Source organism: Mustela erminea, chromosome 10 (assembly GCF_009829155.1).
Source record: "Mustela erminea isolate mMusErm1 chromosome 10, mMusErm1.Pri, whole genome shotgun sequence".
NCBI classification, from domain to species: Eukaryota; Metazoa; Chordata; class Mammalia; order Carnivora; family Mustelidae; genus Mustela; species Mustela erminea.
The window spans coordinates 80,838,029-80,860,816 of record NC_045623.1 but is presented as its reverse complement, the minus strand read 5'-3'; the positions used below and the strand labels follow the sequence as shown (position 1 = coordinate 80,860,816).

At 43.4% G+C, this 22,788-nt stretch overlaps 1 protein-coding gene across 1 annotated transcript; it reads right to left on the bottom strand.

Moving 5' to 3' along the window:
* Positions 1-450: 450 nt before the first annotated feature.
* SF3A3 (splicing factor 3a subunit 3) lies at positions 451-21,965 on the bottom strand. The gene is made up of 17 exons (XM_032301699.1): positions 21,737-21,965; positions 21,403-21,450; positions 19,935-19,987; positions 19,724-19,829; positions 17,153-17,225; positions 16,711-16,802; positions 15,370-15,452; positions 14,585-14,723; positions 14,021-14,089; positions 13,541-13,608; positions 13,279-13,386; positions 11,889-11,958; positions 9,082-9,246; positions 8,882-8,992; positions 7,603-7,693; positions 1,769-1,824; positions 451-757 (listed from the first exon to the last, which is right to left on the bottom strand). The coding sequence occupies exons 1-17, from the start codon at positions 21,830-21,832 to the stop codon at positions 680-682; spliced, it is 1,506 nt and encodes a 501-aa protein (XP_032157590.1). The 5' UTR covers positions 21,833-21,965; the 3' UTR covers positions 451-679.
* Positions 21,966-22,788: the final 823 nt, after the last annotated feature.

The window sequence follows — 22,788 nt, the reverse complement described above, 5'->3', positions numbered from 1 at the left end:
CCAAAGACTTGTACTGAACTAGCAAGCCGGTGAATTCACAGCTGGTCTTAGAGCCACTGTGTGCCAGGCCGCTTGAGGTGTGGGGCTGGGGCAAGCGCAGGGCTGCGGGCCCATTCCAGGACAGCTCAACTCCTTCCTGGCAAATCCTGGTGCCACAATCTTGTCCTTAGCAGAGGCCCTGGCTTGCCCTCCCCATCTTTGTCTAATACCTGCAGAACTGGCTGACTCAACTAGGGCAGGGTGTATCCTGGGGTGATGCACCTTAGGGGACAGCACAGAAAATGGGCCTGGGGAACAAAGTTAAGTCAGATCTACCTAAGAGAATAAATGTAACATAACCAGTGCTCTTCAAACCTTAGTTGCCACTTAAATTGATGAGAAAGAGGTAGGGAGTGTTAAGAACTAAAGGATTGCGTTAGTCCATGATCCTGGGCTTTAGTACAAGACACATTCCGAAGAAGGGCTGGGTTTATTTTCTGATGGAATCTTTTAATATAAAACAAAGATAAAACACATCTCAACCCTGCCATCTGCTAGCACGCCTTGTTCTTTACAAGAAGCACGCTAGACCTTAAGACTAAGTAGCAGAGTCTTTAGGAGCATTTGGTTGGGAGAAATAGAAAACGCAGATTCCAGGGAAGTCTGGGCAAGACCCAAAGCTGAGATTCGTCCCTGAACACTACAGCAGTCCTTGTCTTTTCAGATCCTCATAGGTCTTCTTATTCACAACATTCCCACTGGAGTCTTCATACTCCTCCTGGAAGGAAAGGGGCACACTATTAGCCTTGTCTCCTGGGAGAAATGTCTGGAACCAGCCTCTGGGTACCTGAGCTCACCCTGGCTTGATCTCACGGTATGCATCTAAGACAGCCTTACTCAACAGGGGTGTGCCGGAGAATCCAACCCGACTGCTCCAGGCATCCACCGCGCGCCATGATCTAACATATCCGAGGCATCTAGCGTGCTACCATTTATGACCTACCTTTGGGATACCTGAGAAAATAGTCTGTTCACATCACTCTCTGTATCTAAGATGAAGAACGCTGGTTGAGAAAGGGTGACCAAAGGCAACAGTTCTCCAATTACTCCCAAGACTCTAGGTTTCTGCCCTTTCTACCCGAGACCATTGAAGGGTTGAAAGGGAGGCCGAGAAGGCTGAGCTTCCTCATTTCAAGTATAATTCTCCTTTATTTTATATACTAGAATTCTACATTGCAGTTTGTAAATGACTTCGCTGCTTTAAAAAAAAAAAAAAGAAAAGAAAAGAAAAAGGAATTTTGGAAATCACTGACCTAAAAAAACCAAAAAAACAAAAAAAGGAACAGCTGCCACACCTCACATACACATCATTCCTCACCTCTGAAATCTGCTCTGTGGGATGACTATCTCAGGACCAACGAGGAAACAAGGATGCTTCCCCACCTCATGAGACAGGCTCATCTCTCACTGGGTGCTTTCCTCAAAGGAGACCTAACCTATGATATGGATTCACAACTTCTTAGCCTGTGAATCCTCGTGGCAGGGCAAGGCATTGGGTACTCCTGCTTGCCACTTCAACATTTTAAGAGCAGAATACAGTCTGTCTTAAGACACACATTTCAAGTCTGACACATGTGAATATCACAAATAAACTAGGCTTACAAGTCAAGAGCCAATTTACAGATACTGGCACAGAGTACTCGCCACTACTGTGACTGCCTTTCTCCTCCCTTCTACAGGGTGAGGGAGCGGTCACTTGACACTCTCCCAATGCTACGTTAGCACCCACCTCGGTGTCAGGCTGCCATCGTTCTGACGCCTTCTGCAGTTTCAGCTTGGCCCACACTGCAGGATGAGAAATGAGCAGCAGTCAAGACTGGACTGAGTATCCATCAGGCAGACAGGGGTTACAACATCCCTGTCCCCATTAAAGTCCTCCTGGATGACACTGTGCTTGAGACTTTTGCCTGCCCCGGACTGGAATTTCAGTTCTGGTCCACCCACAGACAAAACCCCCTCCACGGCAACTCTTACCACAATCTATGCTTTGCTGTAAAAGAAAAGTTGGACCAAATATAACCAAAGACCTCTTAGAACACAGAACTGATATGCCCTCAAAGAAGTTAGTGTGTACAACCTACAGGAATTATGGGACAAACTGACCTTAAGGTCTTAAAGTTCATTACAGAAGAGAAAGGGAACACCAGGCTGGGTCAAATATGTTTTTTTAAAGCCTGGTGTGTAGATTTCAAAAGCTTCAGAGGAGGAAAATAAAAGATGAAATATCATGACCAAAAAATCCGAAATATAAGATAGCTCAGCAACCACTAATATTTAAAATATTAAAACGAGAACGCTGACAGTTCAGTAAAAGTATTCCGATGAAGAGGAAAGGGACCAGATACGTCCAGAAATGACCACAGATTCAAAGGCAGGAAGCACACATACACAAGGCAGGACAGGCACTGAACCAGGAAAGAGAGACCTAACTCTGATAGACTGGTGAGGACAGGTGCACTCCCAGAAGAGAGATCCATACAGAACAGCTAGGACAGGCCCACTGAGGGAGAGAGGTTAAATATTACCAGTACTAGGAATATTGATTCCTAGCTGCTTCCACATTTCCCACCAAGTAGAGTGGCTCTAAACTTGACAAGATTATATTGTGATAAGCAGTGAGTGTTATGTGTAAGAGATGAATCACTAAATTCTACTCCTGAAACTACTTTGACGCTATGTGTTAACAACTAAAATTTAACTAAAAACTTGAAATATTAAAAAAAAATACTTGAGAAGAGTGGAAAAAATACCATAGAGAGCAAGTTGAATCCTAACACAGGGGACATGACAGGGAAACAATAGATGAGAAAGTGCTTGGCTCTGTGTACAGATGCTCGCCTCATCAGCCTTTCCTTCCTTGCTCATTGCTTCAAATCTTCAAATGAGCTCAAGTCTTCAGGCCCAGGCAATACACACATTACAAGTGAACAGAAAATTTATCATATGCTACAAGGAACCAGGGCAGTGTCATGTCACATTCTATGTCCAGGCCATTCAGGAATCCAGTCCAGAGTGGTACTATAATACTGGAGACTGGAAATGCTATTATGACTGTCTTTTTTTTTGGAGCCGTCGTGATTTTTCTTTCAGAAAAGAAATGGATGTAGGAAACTACGGATCAGTAAGGGGGATATTATTCTTCAGAGGGTTCTGGAAACAATTAGAAAAGAATGGGATCACCTTGGGCGCCAGTGTGGATTCACTAAGTGAAGTGAATGAATTGATTTTCCTGCTTTTGATGAGCTAGCTGACCCAATAAAAAGCCAGAGACATAGGATATCACAATTTTAGCAAAGTCATTCCTCTCACTGGCAACGTCCAGAGTTCATTACAACATTTACATTTCTTATGCTATTACTGTAGATAACATGGTGGTAATTGAACTTGAAGCTGTAAATTTACCAGTTAGATAAATTTGTACCTAGTGAATACTGGTCTGTGGTGACCACCCATCTAAATCATGGGGGTCTCTGGTGGCAATTTCACAGTGCTCTTTCTTAACTGTTTTTTCTACAACTTAAAAAAAGAAAACAAAAACAGGGGCACCTGGGTGGCTCAGCTGGTTAAGTGTCCGGCTTTGATTTCTCCTCAGGTAGATCTCAGGATCTTGAGATCAAGCCCTGCACTGGGCTCCTCTCCCTCTACCCCACCCCACCCATTTGTGTGTGAGCATGTGTGTGCTCTCTCTCTAAAACAGTAATAATGATGATGATGATAAAAATAAAAGTTAGATTAAAAACAAATAACCACAGTTTAAATGGGAGTGCCAAATCCCTCCCTCCTGGCTAAAAACTCCAGAAGGAAAACTTCAACAGAATAATCTAAAACAAAGACCAACAAGTTAATCCAGCATAAAAGCTATGCCAATGGTTACTTCCCTGCCCACCCCCTTATTAGGGAACACATCTTTTTGATGTGTTCTAGAAGAAGCAGTAACCACTTGTGCTGCCGACTCCTGGACACCCAGCGGACTGGACTACAGACGGCACTGGACCATCTGTGTCTCCCCCTAGTCCTATAAATGGGGACACCGAGACCTACATGGAGCTGGACGATAGCAGTCTCTGAAAACTGAGGAAGGGCATCAGAGCAGGGCTAGGGTTGCCCGCATGTGAACTCAGGTGAAAAGATACAAGAAAGTGGAGAAGGTGTATATACAGAGAAGCACAGCTGAATAAGCATATTCTTGCAAAAAGGGTGGAGAGCATGCAGTCAGTTTTAATACGCTTTCTTCCTTATAACCAAACATTTCTAAGATGTCTACTTCGGAACCTTCAAGAAAAAAAAAAAGGACAATCCAGGTTTAATAAGAAAGAATTCTACCACCAACAGGAAATGAAAAAAAATTATAGAAACTCTAGGGGCACCTGAGTGGCTCAGTGGGGTAAGCTTCTGCCTTCGGCTCAGGTCATGATCTCAGGGTCCTGGGATCGAGTCCCACATCGGGCTCTCTGCTCCACAGGGAGTCTGCCTCATCCTCTCTCTCTCTGCCTCTCTACCTACTTGTGATCTCTCTCTGTCAAATAAATAAATAATTATAGAAACTCTGTATCATGAAAGAATTAACCTCCATTCAGTAATTAATTGCTTAATACTGGTGAGACATCTGGGATAAAGACTGTCACCATCTAGTGGGAGCGAATATGTGTACAACCACTGATCTGCTATGAAAGTCAGAAAGGAAGCCAGAGAGTTAATCCAGGATACTCAAACGGAGGAACAATGCTTGGGGAAATGAGAAGGGGAGAGGTGATGATAAATTTATAGTAAATCTATGATCTGCTGAGGATGGAGTAAAAAAGTGAAAGGACAAAATGATATTGAGATAGAGGTAAAACCATAAATGTTATACAGAGAAACAAAATATTAAGGAAAGTCATGATGGATGGAAATACTGCAACAAATCAAAGAAGTGGCAGTAATAAAAATGTGTATGGGACTGATTAATCGAGGCGTCTGAATCAAAGGAACAGATTTTGGAGGTGTCTGGGTGGCTCAGCTGATCAAGTCCAACTCTTGATCTCAGCTCAGGTCATGATCTCGGGGTTGGGAGATCATCAGGTTCCAAACTGGGCATGGAGTCTGCTTAAGATTCTCTCTCTCTCTCCTTTTGCCCCTGCCCTAGCCCCCAGCTTGTACTCTGTCTCTCTCTATTAAAAAAAAAAAAAAAAAAAAAGAAGAGGTAGATTCTGAAAATAATTTGGCTAATGGAAAGATGGTGGAATCATGAGCCTGCCAACAATGTTCTGGAAAAAAATAAGTTTTTTCTAAAAATCTAGGTAAGACCAAGGAGAGAATCCATGACATTTCTTCCTGGAATCAATTTAATGATCAACTATTTTTATTTTTATTTATTTATTATTTATTTATTTTAAAAAAATATTTTATTTGGGCACCTGGGTGGCTCAGTTGGTTCAGCGACTGACTGCCTTGGCCTCAGGTCATGATCCTGGAGTCCCAGGATCAAGCCCTATGTCAGGCTCCCTGCTTGGTGGGGAGTCTGCTTCTCCCTTTGATCCACCCCCCTCTCATGTTCTGTCTCTCAAATAAATAAAATTTTTAAATTAACATATAATGTATTACTTGCTTTGGGGGTACAGGTCTGTGAATCATCAGTCTTACACATTTCACAGCACTCACCATAGCACACACCCTCCCCAATGTCCATAACCCAGACACGCCATCCCTCCCCCTAATAAATCAAATCTTAAAAAGAAATAAAATATTTATCTATCAGAGAGAGAGAGAGATAAAGAGAGCGTGCGCACAGGCAGAGGGAGAAGCAGGCTCTCCAGTAAGCAAGGAGCCCAATGTGGGACTTGATCCAGGTGTCCCAACTATTTTTATTTTTTAAACATTTTATTTATTTAAGAGGCGCCTGGGTGTCTCAGTTGCTAAGCATCTGCCTTTGGCGTCTGCTGGGTGGAAGGCCTGCTTCTCCCTCTCCCACTCCCCCTGGTTGTGTTCCCTCTCTTGCTGTGTCTCAGTCAGATAAATAAATAAAGCCTTAAAAAAAAAAAAAACTTAAAAAAAATTTTTTGTTTATTTAAGTAATCTCAACACCCAACATGGGGCTCAAATCCACAACCCTGAGAGTCACGTGCTCTTTCAATGAAGCCAGCCAGGCACCCTGACCATGAACTCTTTAATTGGTGAGGGTGAGTGAAAGGAGGCAGTCTAGCACTGTGGAAAGAGAAAAGACTCTGCCATAGGACATGGGTTTGATCCCTGGGTTTTTCCCATTTACAAGGTATGGGACCTGGAAAAAGTTACCTAACTTTCCTCTTCTGAAAATGCGGGTGACCTACTACCTCAATCAACTATATAATTAAAAAGACTCTTTTAAATAATTTCTTAAGAGTCAGAAAAACATCTTTAATAAAGTCTCAATATAACTTATCAATAATGGATATTCCTAATGGATTTCTGAAAGAATGACATCTGGTTCTACATGCCTCTATTAAAAATAATAAAGAAACAAAACAGAAGAAAGTTCTCATCTAAAGACTTAGGAAAGGAATAAAAAATCCCTGAGATTACAGAAAGTATTGGCAGGAAAAAGAATATAAAACACAAGAGAAATGAAGCACTCGGTTTCTACTTTGTCATGATGAATCAAGGCATTTATGGGTTATTAACTGGAAAATCTTTCTATGCTGGTCCCTTTGTATGAAGAAATAACCTATTTAAATATGGGTGGCTCAGTTGGTTGGACGACTGCCTTCGGCTCAGGTCATGATCCCAGAGTCCTGGGATCGAGTCCCGCATCGGGCTCCCAGCTCCATGGGGAGTCTGCTTCTCCCTTTGATTTCTCCTCGCTCATGCTCTCTCTCACTACCTCTCTCTCAATAAATAAATAAAAATCTTAAAAAATATATATATATATAAATAGTTTCAAATGACAAAAGAGAATGTAGCGGTAATTCCATCCATTTTATGTCCTCAATACTGTTTTGATCCTTAAACCTGACAAGTGATTCAAACGAAAACAAGAAGCACATCTTTGATTTACAGACACAAATATAAAACTTCTGAGGAGAATCCTAATAGGATAAATAACGCATTGAGAGGATCCACCCCCAATACGAAAGAATCCAGGAATGCTGTTTAATCCAACGCCCGATAAAAAAGAGTGGTAAAGGTGCAATCTTTCTCTTGCGCAATGTGATTAATAAAACCATGAGCCAATCTTAAAATCAGTGTAGATGAACAAGCATCATTCCCTTGGAAAACACCAGCCAGGTAAGAATGACCTATCACCTACTTCTATTTAATTTAACATAAAACTTGGGGAAAATGCTAAGGATCCTATCCATGGAACAAACAAACATGAAACAAAATTAATCAAAGTATCACTTTCGTTTTAGCAGTTGGCATGAGTATAAGCTTAAAATGTTATCAATATCAATCTCAAGGAATGAGGCAAATTGCAGGACATAAAAATAGACACATATCCACAACCTGCTGCCCCTAGCCCTGGATACACAAGGGTACTGGGGGCAGTGAGCTGTAGGACTGGCCACTGATCTGGTGTCTAGGGAACGGGAAATAAAGCATACTTACAGGAGACAGCATCTTCGATCTGTGTCACATTAGCAAAGTGGGCCGTGTTTGGGATGCCCAAACACCTCATGCCATGGGCATGACGCCACTCCTAGGAGAAGAGAGAAGAGAAAGGACGTGAAAATGAGAAGTAAAAGGATGTGAAATGGGAATAACTGAACACAGGGCACGAGCTCCACTCTATTCATAAACCTTAACTTGACCCTTTGCAAAAGACTCCACCTAATGGCAGCATTCCTTCTGCGGCTCCCGTTTGTAAACAGCTGGCCATGACTGATAAGGGGCAGTTATTTCAAAGCAGCATTGCATTGTTCTCCTCACTGGGCTGGTTTCTCAAACCAAGATCCAGATCTAATAATAGTCCAGACAAAACCTGTGTCAAGACCACAGCAAAACACCAGCACTCTAATTAACCAGTGGCCTCCCACACAGCCCCCACCACCAGCGTGAGTAAGCACTACTGACGGCAGGTCACCTCTGTAAGTAAGGGCGAAGACTGCTCACTAGGCATAAGCAGGGATGTGCAAGAGAGCACCGAGAGGCAATGACAGCTTGGGCTCGCGGATGGCGAACAGCATGGGCTTTATCTTGGCCGCCAATTCTAATGTACTGGAGGGAGTACGGAGAAAAACTCAGAGATGCCTCGGGCTCAAGAGAAAAGACCCAAGTGATATGGATGTCTGAGGAAGGAAGTGAGGAGTTCATATACATTCTCTGCCCTGGGTCTAGCAAATCTTTCCATTTGTAAAACTTCCTTCCGAGTACGAAGAATCAAAGGCAGAAACACAATAAGGATGAATCCACTTTCTGGAGTACTACCCAGATAAGATAAGGCCTTTTCTCAAGAATTGCTTGATAAATGTCATCCTCTTAGCTCCTATTTTTCAAAGAGGCAAACACCCACTTAAGACACAAAAAAGGAGGCAGTCAGTCCCTTCTTTGGTCCTGTGTACTAGCAGTGGGTAGAGAGCTGAGTAAGGAGTCAGAGGATGGTCTCAGGTGCTGGCAGAAAGATAAAATGAGAGAAGTATAATAAGCACAAGCAAACCGAAATGAATTTCAAATAGCAGAGTGCCAGAATGCCTCCAGAAACCATCTTAGGCATTATTCTAGGCTAGCAGGGTGCCAAAGGTCAAATGCCACATGCTTGACTTTAGATCCACTCCTTGCTTCTCTTAAGCTCTGGACACTAGTGCTACTCTCAGGGTGTTCCTATCCTCTCTAAAAGCTGCATGTTTCACATTTTAATTTCCAGGAGAAATGGCTCTGAATTCCTTACAGCAAAATGCCGCTGGAAAGCCTTGGGACCTCGGTAGGTGTAATTTCCACAAATCTCACAGTTATAGTTGATGTTTAGACCATGAAGTTTGTACAGCCAGTAGGGAATAGGCTAAAAGAAATCAGAGAGGAAACAGTATTAGACTCCTGTCCGCTTCCTGAACGGGCGATGGGAAGGAAGGTGGTAATGCAGGCACGTACTTTGCCATCCCAGCCAAGGGGCAGGTTCTTGGGGTTGTAAATGATCTCATTCTCTTCGTCTTCACTTTCACTCTCACTTATCTGCTCTTCCTCTTCTTCTTCTCGCTCTTCCCCGGTCCTTGCCTGCTTACGTTGTACATTTTCATGAGTGAGATGTCGCTGTTCCTAAGTCAGGTCCAGAAATGAAAGGGAAGTCAGAGAAAAGTAGTGCAGAACAAGAAGGGCAATTTTCTACAACTCTTGCTGACCCCTCAACCTTCCAAAGATACGGTTTTCTTTTTCTTTTTTTTCTTTTTTAAAGATTTTATCATTTGACAGACAGAGAGAAAGAAAGAGCGAGCACAAGAAGGGGGAGGAGAGGGAGAAGCAGGCTCCCCACCAAGCAGGGAGCTGGATGAGGTACTTGATCCCAGGACCCTGGGATCATGACCTGAGCTGAAGGCAGCCGTTTAACCGACTGAGCCACCCAGGTGCCCTGGATATGGTTTTCTTACTTGTACAATAAAGGGAAAATCTTGCCTTCTTATCAAAACTCCTTATCAATAGGCTCTCCCTGATCCTGAAGGAAAAAGTCAAAAGTTTTAGGTCACTTGCCTAAGATACTCATCTTAGGCCATGGACTAATGCAGAACAACGGAGAACAAAGTCTTCTCTGTCTCTAAAAATATTTCCTTACCCAGTCTGTTCTTCTCCTTCCTTACCAAGAAGACAACCTTCTAACTTGCCCTGAGTCTCTCCTCATTCCAGTCCAACTTCCATTTTTCCCGCCAAATTTATGTACTTTTAAAAAACCCCAATCTAATGTTATACTTTGTTTAAAACATTTTGTCCTTTTTTTTTAAAGATTTTATTTATTTGATAGAGACATAGCGAGAGAGGGAACACAAGCAGGGGGAGTGGGAGAGGGAGAGGCAGTCTTCCTGCTGAGCACGGAGCCCAATTCGGGGCTCAATTCCAGGACCCTGGGATCATGACCTGAGCCAAAGGCAGACACTTAACAACTGAGCCACCCAGGTGCCTCCTGTCTTTCTACAGTTTTATTTATAAAAATATTTTTATTTATTTGACAGAAATAGACACAGCGGAAGAGAGAACACAAGTGGGATGAGTGGGAGAGGGAGAAGCAGGCCTCCTGCTGAGCAGGAAGCCTGACTCGGGGCTCGATCCCAGGACCCCAGGATCATGACCTGAGTAGAAGGCAGACCCTTAACGCCTGAGCCACCCAGATGCCCTCTTTCTACTATTTAAAGAACAAAGTCCAAATCTCCAACATAACTGTCCAAATTATTCTCTGACCACTCCCACCCTTACAAGGTACACTCCACACACATTGGTTTTCTTCTCATTATGTCCTAATATCTGTTTTCTCTCCATGATGTTTTTACCTTCATCCTTTCTGTTTCTTCTTTCTAGAACATTCTCTTTCCCTCTTTCTACTTAGAAAGCTCAGTCTCAATGTGTCACAGCACACATCTATTCTGCTGCAGTCACTTATCTCCCCCCACCACAAAGTGGCCTTTTCAAGGTCAAGAGGCATGTCATATTCACTATCGTATCCAAGGATTGGGCAAAATGTCTGGAAACCAACAGGCATCAATAAATGGTAAGCCAATTGTAAAAATCCTATCAGTACATAACAGGAGCAACTTCTAAAAACCATTCTGGCTGAAACTTTAGAGAGTGGTGCCACCTCCTGGCAGGGAAGGCAAAATGCTCTCAAAGGAGAGAACAAAAAGTAGTTAGAACATCTTGGGTCATAGGTACAGATTAGCCTCCCAATCATCTTTAGAAGACTAGCAACTCAGACTGCTGTCCATAGTAACAGCCAGGTTCACTGTGGAGAATATTAGTGGCCCTAGTGTCCAACATTCTAACTAGCCCTTTAGTGAAAGCAGTTGGGAACCAACAAGTGACTAGTTATATAGCTAATATATGCATGTATATTATATGCATATATAGCTATTATATATCTCAAACAAAGGCAGAATGAAAACACCCACACAACTGACAAGGACATGTAAACAAGCTATCTGAGCCAGAACTATCACTTAAAACACCATCTGAACATCTATAAAGGGAAAGGCTCTGAGAGCAGTTGAAAATTGTAGACACTCTGAAAGGCTGCCCTTCTGCAGGACTCCCAGAGATAGTGCCCATCTTTTTTGGATGAGTGCTGCCCTTTCTTCTATCTTCTCTTCCCTGAAAGAGTGATTTCCCTTGTATTCCACTTCCTTTCTGAGATAAGTGTCCTGTCTGGTGAGGCCTTTTCCCACTCCCAACCCACCCTTGGCTCTTTCTTGAAAGAATATTCAAGAATCAGCTCATAGCAAGCTTTGTATACCACTAGCATTCTAGCCCTAGCAAATTCCTTGTTATCTTCTGAATATGTAAGTAATGTCTTTTCATAACAAGTTACACCTGAAACGCTACTCTAAGCAGACTTCCTTTTAATGCCTTTTGAGTATCTGCTTCCATCTCCTAGATATATTCAGGAACTTCTAGGTATATTCCGGAATGCAAAGAACCTACACCATTCTGGACACTACGCTGAGAGGGTTGTCTGTTCTTTCTGCTTGGCTTCATGGCAACTGAGCAACCTTGGGAATATCACCCAACAACAGGCACCTACGAAGAGAACGGAACCTCACTGAAGGTCAAGTACCTGAGAGAACCTTACTTTCTGCTGAACTAGTTTAAAACCTACCCTTCTTCTTTCGTTCCTAAAAAAAAAAAATCCTGTGAGTTCACATTTATCTGATTCCCACACCTTACAGTATTTACTGCTCTCAGCAGAGTCCATTACTCACCCCAAGAATCTCTACATATTCATAGATCTGGGCTTCTAGGAAAGCAATATCTTTGTTCCTCTCAGTGTCTCTGGAAACAAGAAAAAAGGTGTATCACTCAAGGATTCTTTCACTCAAAGCCTTATCCCATGTCTGGGAACATTTATTCCAAGTGTGCATTAAAAACTACAAGCATGTGACAACTGTTATGCTGTGAAAGCAAATGCTCTGTTCAGCTCAGGACTTGCTGATGGAAGTATTAAGGTTATTTCTTGGAATGCATGGAAGCTGCCTCTCTAATCTCATTTTAGAAGACATAAAACACATCAAGACACTTAAATTTCCATCATTATAATCTCCAAAGAAAATGTAGCAGAGGAGACAATCTCTGGGACAGACTTGGGCCAAATCCTGACCCTTAGTACTTAGTAACTATGAGATAGTGGGGATATGCCTTAACTTTTCTAAGTCCGTATCTGCAAAAGATCAGGGTAAAAGCTACTTTTCTTTCTCTCTTTTTTTTTTTTTTAAAAAAAGATTTATTTGACACAGAGATCCCAAGTAGGCAGAGAGAAAGAGGGGGAAGCAGGCTCCCCACTGAGCAGACAGTCCAATGCTGGGCTCAATCCCAGGACCCCCAGATCATAACCTGAACCGAAGGCAGAGGCTTAAAACCACTGAGCCACTCAGGTGCCCCTAAAAGCTACTTTTCAGAATTACAAAGTGCACATTAAAAAAAAAATACCCTGTACAAGCATGAGGCTCATGAAGAGATTCAACTACAGGGATAAAAGGTACAGCACAGGGAACACAGCCAACGGCACTGCAATAGGTTCTGTGGCAACATATGGCAGGTATGCTTGTGCATGGCATAACATACAGAGTTGTCAGATCACTACCTTGTACACCTCAAACTAATGTAACACTGTGTGTCAACTATACTATGATTTAAAAAAGATTCAATTATCATTAGTAAAAACAAACTTAGAAAAATATTTTTGGAACCTATTTAGCTTCCATAGCCTCCTGAGGTAACAAAAAGTACCTAGAGAGGCTCGTGGGTGGCTCAGTTGGTTCAGCTCAGGTCGTGATCCCAGGGTCATCGTAGGAAGCAGGAAGCCTGCTTCTCCCTCTCTGTCTACTTGTGTTCTCTGTCAAATAAATAAATAAAATCTTAAAAAAAAAAAAAAAAGTACCTAAAGCTGTTTCAACATTAACCCACTCTCAATCACCGGAGTACAAACTGTTCTTGGTGTATAACAATGATGGGGCTCTCTACCATTTGCACAGAAAAACGGCAAACTGTATCTCTCTGAATCAATAATGGTGATAAACCCGGTTGCTGTGGTAAAAATTCTCCGGGGAATAACATCTTAGAACTGTCCACAGAGATGCCACCCCAGCCACTCACCGCTTGGTGCCTTTTGACTTGGGATTTTTGGCAAACAGGGAGGTGTCAAGTGACTCCAGGGACTTTCCTTTGGTGCTGAAGAGCCTCTGGGCTCGCTCTTCTAGGGTCCTAAGGAGACAGGAGGGGTAAAGATATCAGAGTTACTCTACCATATGGTTCTGCATACTTCGGCGGTGTGGGATAACAGAAAGAATGGCATCAGAGTCCGTTATTGTGCAAACATACAGTAAACTGGGACAGTTCTGAAAAAGCAGTCTCTTACCCACCACACTTCAAGCCTAACGCTAAGAGTGCAGATTTCAATCTGTCCAGACCCAGGGAGGCCAACTCCTACATAAAAAAAAGAGCCAAGTTACAATTTCATATAAATAGACTTTGAGAAACAACAAATGCTTAAGCTTAGGTCTTTACAGGTGGGTGTGTGGGTGTTCTTGAAGCTGTGGCAAGACCATACATTCCATAGCCAATAGCTAGCACTCAGCTCAGACTCTCCAAAGTCTGAGTCTGTGGTCTAGTTCATATGCAATCATACTGGTAGTGACTACCTCCACTATAAGTCTCATAAAGTTTATACTTTTCAAAGTAGATGGGTAAACTTTTTTCTTTTTAGCTTTATCTTTCCACATTTTTGTAGATGCCTGGTTCTAGGAACTGTTGTCTTACCATGGCATTAGAAACAGATTGAGTGGTTTCTCTGAGGAGTGAACATGTGGGGCCAGTATAGTTACTAAAGAGAACATACCTCCCAGGAAGAGAATGCAGAAAGGTCAAGATGGGCTCCAGCATGAGTCAGGGCACTGCTTGTCTCTTTCTGGCAAGAACAACAGTAAGATCCAGGTTTAAATGAAGACAAGGGAGCCATCTATCTACGTTACCAGGTGGCAGGTGGCCTCTTTCTTATATGCATGTGTGACTATGAATTGAATTCCCATAAGAGCAGAACCAAAGACAAGATCGTTCATTCTCTCCCTGAGACTTCAGGAAAACCCAAGTTTATCACCAGGACTGAAAACATATGATGGAGATTCTAGCACATAATCTTTGCAGTTTGGGGTAAGAACCACACAGCAGTAATGACATAGCTGGTGAAAATGCTAGGCTCGGCCAATGGCAAGGAGGCCCTGACAAATCTCATTCCAAAGCATGCACGGCAAGAACGCCTGACATATGTGGCAGGGGACACCTCACAGTCACACTTATCCCGAGGGATCAGCAGCTAATGCCCTAAGGCAGAGGCTCAGTATTCAAGTAAAACTATTAATCCAATTCCTCTGCATGTCCTCTCCCCTACCCCACTAAAGCTTACCGGCCATCCAGGAAAGGTACCATTCTCCCACTTCTTCTCAAATTCATTCTGAATCTTCCCAAAAAGTTCATTCTGATCTTGGAGGGGCTTCACTCGATCTGTGTAATCTTGAAGGTACTCAAGCAGCATCTCCAAATATCTATACAGGAACAATACAGAGAAAACAGAGTATTTTTTATATACTGTTATGCCCCGTAAAATAATTCCAGTGATACAAGTTTTTAAAAGTAATAATACTAATTTTTAGAATGAGCTTACAATTGAATTTTTTCCTAACACGTCATCTTGATTTTGACCTCATTTCATCATCGTAATTTCAAATGATAAAATCTTAATTAACTCACATAAAAGATGTTAGGTAAAGAGAAAATGAGGAAGAGAGAAAGTCAGTAGGACAGCTCACAAACCAGGGGCATAAAAACACACAAAAAAACTTTCCATCTGTACATCAGTCATGCACCTCACTTCGGTCACAATGAGAAATGCTAATCTTTTTCTTGTTAAACTCAAGACACAGATCCCTGAATGAGACTTCTTTCTACAATGAAACAAATTTAAGAACAGCCTCAGTGTAAAATCACAGATGTGCCAACTGATGCACATTCTTCCAGAGCCAGAGTAAGACACATGTTGAAAACTGGCATTCGAAATCTCTCTCCTTCAATAAACCTGGAAGCCATTTGTGTCCTTATTTCAGACAATAAAATTCAGAACTCTGCCATCAAATCTTTACATTAAATAACCTAATTAAATCCAGGAGAGGCCTAGAGGCTAGCAATGCCTACCTCTTATATTCAGCATTCTTCCTTTCTTTAGGAATGTCAAATAACTGGTCAAAGATGGAGAGATACGTGATATAATCCAACTTCTGAAAATAGAAATGACAAGAGATCCAGTTAGGGGTTTGCACCAAGTTGCACTACAGTCTCTAATAAATGAGATCAAAACTGAGTGTTGTCTAATAACAAGGACCAGCTCATCTTAGTCTTTGCTTGCCCATGACTTAATTCCTACACGACCTGGGGTGTGAATGCCACTGCACTGAGCAGACTTATCAGACATGCAACTAACTGAAAAATAAAGATCAAATCAATCAACAGTAAATGAAAGAAACATTTGTCCAACACTAACTGAATGCAAACCGAAGGCTCTGACACCTACTACATCCTAAACTAAGGTTCTGAAGTGCCATTTGTTCACTCACAGCGTCACTTACTGAGCATCTTTGGACCAAGTACGTGGATACAGATGAGAACAAGACAGATACAGGACCTGAACTCTTGGAGCTTAAGGTACAGTCACTGAACTTTCGGGACATTTCCTCACACCTCCATGAGGATCTTAATCATACACCTTCTTGTGACCTTTCTGAGACTGTCACACTGGATCCTAAATCTTGTGATAAAAGACACTTTTGCAGGCAGAGATTATGTTTTCATATTTTTCACATACCTACTACGTGTGTCTATTGCAGGGGCTCACTGTGAGTTTTTTAAAAAAATATCTTATGTTTATAAAAGCAAAATATGTATCAATAAGCAATAAAATTTGTTAATAAAATAGTATGCTTGGGGCACCTGGCTGACTCAGTTTATAGAGCATGTGACTCTTGATCTCAGGGTCTTTAGTCAAGGCCCATGTTGGCTGCAGAGTTCACTCAAAAAAATAAAAATAAGTAGGGGCACCGAGGTGGCTCAGTCAGCTGAGTGTCCAACTCTTGGTTTTAGCTCAGGTCATGATCTCAAGACTGTGAGATGGAGCCTGTGTCAGACTCTGGTGTCAGTGCTCAGCAGGGAGCCTGCTTAAGATTCTCTGCCTCTGTCCCTACGCTGTGTGTGCATGTACACACACATGCACTCTCTCTCTAAATATATATCTTTTAAAAATTCAAAAACTATAAATAAGACTGTTGTATCCACTATAAAAACCTTTCATTTTACATACTGTTTCATTCCAAGAAAGCCCATTACGTCTTTTCTAATGGTTACAAAACACAAAAGATAGTGTAATTGCTCTCTGTCCAGAAGCCCCAGCCTGCCATCCTGACCCACCTCTAGAATCAGAAGCACTGTCATCCTGTGTGTCCCCCGTCCCCAACACCTGACCACCACCACCACTGGCCCTACCTCTGAGGCCTTTAGGTTAATGTATTTGAGGTAACAGTCATGGAGATCAAGATAACGACCATAACCCTCTTCATCGGTGAACTCGACCAAGTCTGAAAGAATCAAAGATATATCAGTGATTCAGACATTAAAGACCACTTTCTTGGACGTGGCTCTTCAAATGGATGGCTAGTTCTCTGTGACACGACATAGCCCTTCACCCAAATGTCCTCCCTATGCTCAGGAAGTCAACAGACCTCAGTTTTCCAGGCCAGTGAACTTGAGCAAGGGTAGTACAAAGTGTGTATTTTGTTCAAGTCCAATTTAGGACGTCAATCCAGCTGAGAACATGGCAATAAATTTCTCTGGGGCTCTGTTTTCCAGGGCTTGGAGGGAAAATCCGAGCTCTGTCATGAACCTGCACTTTTGTTAGTGCTCGAGAGAAATACTGAAACCTACTTACTTTGTGCTTCTTCACTTGGATTCTCTCGAGCCTTCAGAAGCTCCTCAAATTCCACTGACATTGGCACACAGATCTGAAGGGAAGAAAGAAAAATTCAGGTGGATTTTTTTTTTTTAAAGATTTTATTTATTTATTTGATAGACAGAGATCACAAGCAGGCAGAGAGGCAGGCAGAGAGAGAGGAGGAAGCAGGCTCCCTGCTGAGCAGAGAGCCCGACGAGGGGGCTCGATCCCAGGACTCTGGGACCATGACCTGAGCCGAAGGCAGAGGCTTTAACCCACTGAGCCACCCAGGCGCCCCTTCAGGTGGATTTTTAACAAAAAAGTTGCAATGCTGCAGAAATGGGCTGTATAGTAAGTTAGACTTCTGATGTTTGAGACTTGATTTTCATTAGGAGCCTACTATTATTCCGCAGTTACCTTGCTTTTTTCTTTTCCTTTTTTGGTATCATTTGACTAAGAACTCCTAAAGTAACACATGCTCACAAAAACCAAAGTCCCCCTTTAGCACTGTTAAGAGACCTTTTATACCATCTGTTTCCAAATTCTGCTCAACATTAGGATTACCTGGGAGTGTTTAAAAAAAAAAATCTTAAAAAAAATTAAAATATAAAAATCCCCAAAGGATTTAAACATATCCTACAAAATTTGCAAACCACTATTCTGTATATTTAAATACATGCATATGTACATGCACCTACAGGCAAGTGTAAGGTGTTTATTTTTTCACATAATTGGACCTTTTCCCCTTAGTATATCTTGAGCATCCTTCTAATCCTTTTTAAAAACCACCTATTTCGGGGCGCCTGGGTGGCTCAGTCATTAAGTGTCTGGATCCCAGGGTCCTGGGATCAAGCCCCGCATCAGGCTCCCTACTCTGTGGGAAGCCTGCTTCTCCCTCTCCCTCTGCTGCTCCCCCTGGTTGTGTTGCCTCGTTCACCGTCTCCGTCAAATAAATAAAGAAAGAAAGAAAGAAAGAAAGAAAACCAAACCATTTATTTCTCATCACCTTTCTACCAAGGCTAGAATAAGGTTAACATACCGGAATGGTACTCATGTCTTCTCTCTTAGCAAAAGGCTTCACGCTTGATGCTTAAAGGGGTGGGAAGACTTCTGCTGGCGTGAGAAAGTGCCCTCATCCATCAAGTCAACCTCAACCATTAAGTCTATGAGCTAATTATCAGATCTAAATCACAAGTTTTTTTTTTTTTTTAATTTCATGCCTGACCCCAGTCACTTAACTTCTACCCACAGGACATGTCTACCTATATAATGTATAACATCACTTGAAAAGCTACATATATAAAAATTCATTCCCACTGCAAGTAGATTACCTCTTTATCTCCCCCAAGGGAACAAACAACTTCCCAGTTACACAGTCATGAAAGCTCAGAATAATCCATAACCAACCCCTTTCCACATCTGCTACAGCCATGGCCTTGCTCCCTTTCCCCCCTAGAACTCCTTCTCCTGGGGCACCTGGTTGGCCCATTCGTTAAGCATCTGCCTTCAGCTCAGGTCTTGATCCTGGGGTCCTAGGACAGAGCCTGGTATCGGGCTCCCTGCTCAGTGGGAAGCCTAGTTCTTCCTCCCCCACCCCCCACTTGTGTTCCCTCTCTCACTGTGCCTCTGTCAAATAAACAAAACAAAACAAAACAAAAAATCTCCTCCCCCTGGAACTCTGGTCAGCTGCTCAAGATGTTCAATCACTTCTAGATAACTGGGATATAATCCCTGTTCCTTATACTATTTCAATACAGTGGGGTACACATTCACTGTCATAAAATATAATCAGATTATAAAGATTAATTTCAAGGGAGGACTGGATAAGGAAATATACTTCATGAAAAAGTTGGCCTCTGGGCTAAACGCTGACAGTATAATGATCACTGTTAAGTAAGTACAGCCTCTTTGTGTTAGATGGATCCCCTAGGTAGCAGATTTCAAGACAGAGTTAGGAGCGCAAGGAGTTTATTGGGGGTAATGCCTGGGAAAGATAAAAACCAAGAGAGAGGATGACTGGGCAGGGATAGCCTACACTGTGATTCAGACCAAGTCTTTACCTTCCCAGTGGGGAGCTGAGGAGCAAAGAATGCTCAGTACAAGAGTCCTGCACTGAATGGAAATATCCAGGCCACAGTATCTTCACTTGTGCTCTATCCCTGGCTGGGGCTACCCAGGAAGAGTGTGGCCTTGGCCTAAAGATGAGGGGGAAACTGGAAGTACTGGAGTTGCAGGACGTTACCTAAATGGTTCTTTTTTTTTTTTTTTTTTTTAAAGATTTTATTTATTATTTGACAGAGAGATCACAAGTAGGCAGAGAGGCAGGCAGAGAGAGAGGGGGGAAGCAGGCTCCCTGCTGAGCAGAGAGCCCGATGCGGGGCTCCATCCCAGGACCCTGAGATCATGACCTGAACTGAAGGCAGAGGCTTTAACGCCCTGAGCCACCTAGGCGCCCCTAGATAGTTCTTTTGAAGGGACATCTGAATGGTGCACCTCCATCCTCCTTATGCCTTTCTTTTAGTATGCTCTTCAAGCAGGTTTGGAAAAAATACTTTCTGAGTATCATACCTCATTTGGGTGTTTCCGATGGAATTCCTTTATTTGCTTGAGTCTATTATAAAACTCGGCAAATTCATTGGGTCCTGAAATGGCATTGAGTTCCTCCTTTCGTAATCTGCAATACCAGAAAAAATTCGAAGAACACAGTGCACAAAATCAGTCCTTGAAGCATGGCTCTTCAGAGGCGCTAACTCCTGGACTAGAAGTGACTATCACTTACCCATCCTTATCATCATACAAATCCCGCAGGTTCCCACTGACTTCCATGTACCTCTGAAAGATAAACACAAAACTCATCAGAACAAAGCAATCTGTACAACTATAGGGCTAAGCGACCAACAGAGCTCACTAGTCAAGGCCCAGGGAAACCCTGAGAGATGTTAAAAGTTCCTAGTCTCTTTTTCAAAACTTTTGGGACCAGATTTGCTTCAGAATTTGGAATTTCTAAGTTGGGAAAAATATTATATATTATGTAACATCCCTTGGAATCTGGAACACCTATTAATAATTCTGCAGTGAAAATTATGCATTATTTAATAAATGGGCTAAAGACTATCCAAAGCTTATCTGTTAAGGTCAGGGTTTTGCTGCTAAATGAGATCAAGTCAGATGTTGCCACCAAGTAATTACATCCCCCCACGCCCCCAAAACCACAAAGAAAATCTTTGTTTTCACAGTATTTCGGATTTGGGAATTTAAATAAGGAACTAGAGGCTAACAATACTAATTATCTTCTGCGAATTGGAAACTCTGATTAGGTCTTTCAATCCTTTCTAAACAGACTTCAAATACATGCAAGAATAGAAAGCATTGTGTATAATGAACCTTCATTTACCTATCACTCAGCAGTTAGCATCAACATTTTGATTCATTTCCTAAAAGCACAAAATTGAACTATTACTAAGCAAACCTGGTTTGCTAGGTAAAAATTTCAAAATGGTATTCTGGGAGGGGTGCCTGGGTGGCTCAGTGGGGTAAAGCCTCTGCCTTTCGCTCAGGTCATGATCTCAGAATCCTGGGATCCAGCCCCGCATAGGGCTCTCTGCTCAGCGGGAAGCCTGCATTCCCCTCTCTCTCTAACCTGCTTCTCCACCTACTTGAGATCTCTGTCAAATAAATAAATAATTTTTTAAAAAGATTTTATTTATTTATTCGACAGAGAGAAATCACAAGTAGATGGAGAGGCAGGCAGAGAGAGAGAGAGAGAGGGAAGCAGCTCCCTGCTGAGCAGAGAGCCCGATGTGGGACTCGATCCCAGGACCCTGAGATCATGACCTGAGCCGAAGGCAGCGGCTTAACACACTGAGCCACCCAGGCGCCCAAATAAATAATTAAAAAAAAAAAAAAAACGGTATTCTGGGAGGAAAACACTAATACCCAACATTGGGGAGGGGGGCGGGGGTAGGGATGGTACCTTTTGCGCCCGGGCCACTTACTCCTCCTAACTATCGTTTATACATCATTGGGCACAGGATGGTATGAATAAGAGGTCCCATTCAGGGTGAGGAAGGACAGCTCAGCACTCTCGGGTTTGGAAGCCGCGAGGACTTCTCCAGTCAGACAGCCCTCGACTGGTGCATCTGGCTACCTTTAGCTGGACTGGTCTCATACTGAGACCCCGAACCCCGCCTTCCCTCACTTTCGCAGCTCGTCCCGACCCAAAGAGAGGCGGACAACGGAGCACTCACATCTTGCATGGCCCGTGTGCGGTGGTCAGAATTGATCTGGTCCCGGAGCTGGAGAAAAGCAAACGGTGACACAGGCGCCGTTAGTCGGAGTTCTGAGGCTGGAAAGGCCGCCCGAGGGCGGAGCTTAACCGCCCAGGTCTCGGCGGCTGCCACCGAGGCCTGGGGAGTGCTGGGCTTCGGAGGGGCCGTTACCACGGCCCGAGCTCGGAGAGGAAGCCCCGTAGGGAGCCGGGGATGGGGTGCGGGAGGGTCTCGGGGCCAAAGAAAGCCCTCCGAGGTTAAACATCGGGATGGGGCCCAGCCTCGACGTAGCCTTTGCCCAGGCCCCACTCACCGTGGACTTCTTAGTGAGCATCTCTTTGGCCATGACATCCATGAGCCGTTCCTTTTCCTCATGATACCTCCGCTGCTGCTCCAGAATTGTCTCCATTTCTCCTCCGCCTCTGCACCTCGATTCAGACCACCGACACGGCCGGAAACGACTCCAGCTACTTTGCGCGCCCGCGCCCCACACTGAGCGTCCGGGCGCACCAAAGTTCCGCGGACGCCGGAAGTGCCTCGGGGACTCGAAGAAAAGGGAGCATCACAAGGTAAGCATAGCCGGTGTGCTCGAGGTGGCAGCAGTGCCCCCTGCTGGCCGGAGGTGTCGTGGAGCGATGCAGAGTAATTTCCCGGTGCCTCTAGGGGGCGTACAGAAATTCAGGAATCTGAGGTTAGGGGGCCGACTTCCTGGAGTTTTTATGAGGCGGGCGGGGCAGGCAGGGACCTCCCTGACTGAGGAGTAGTTGAAGAACCTGTATGGGAGTTGGGGGACCGGACGTTGAGTCTTTAGCTTTCAGCGTGACTTCTGTTAACGTTTTTTCCTTCTCTAGACCTTGGTGTCCTTCTTGTTAATAATCTCTCTCTCTCTCGGCACTTGGGTGGCCCAGTGGGTTAAACCTCTGCCTTCGGCTCAGGTCATGATCTCAAGGTCCTGGGATGGAGTCCCACATTGGGCTCTCTGCTCAGCAAGGAGCCTGTTTCCCCCTCTCTCTCTGCGTGCTGCTCTGTCTGCTTGTGATCTCTCTCTCTGTCAAATAAATAAATGAAATCTTTAAAAAAAATCTCTTTTTTTTTTCTTCAATAAATTCACATGTGGAGGGCTGCCTGGGTAGCTCAGTCAGTTAAGCATTTGCCTTCGGCTCAGGTCATGATCCCAGAGTCTTGGGATCGAGCCCCACATCAGGTTCTCTGCTCAGCAAAGAGTCTGCTTCTTCCTCTGCCCACGCGCCTCCCCCCCATGCCCGCCAGCAGGGGCGTTCTCTCTCTCTGAAATAAATAAAATATTTTAAAAAACAATAATAAAGTTCACATGTGGCGAAAAATCTAATTGTAAGCAAGGGGTCT

What these genes read in the sequence shown, in the direction of transcription:
- SF3A3 (XM_032301699.1), bottom strand. Translation starts at nt 21,832, where the DNA reads ATGGAGACAATTCTGGAGCAGCAGCGGAGGTATCATGAGGAAAAGGAA. An exon ending in GCACACGGGCCATGCAAGAT is followed by an intron (nt 19,988 to 21,402) that starts GTGAGTGCTCCG and finishes TTTATCTTTCAG; the next exon opens with AGGTACATGGAAGTCAGTGG. An exon ending in AAGAATGCTGAATATAAGAG is followed by an intron (nt 14,724 to 15,369) that starts GTAGGCATTGCT and finishes GTTCCTGTATAG; the next exon opens with ATATTTGGAGATGCTGCTTG.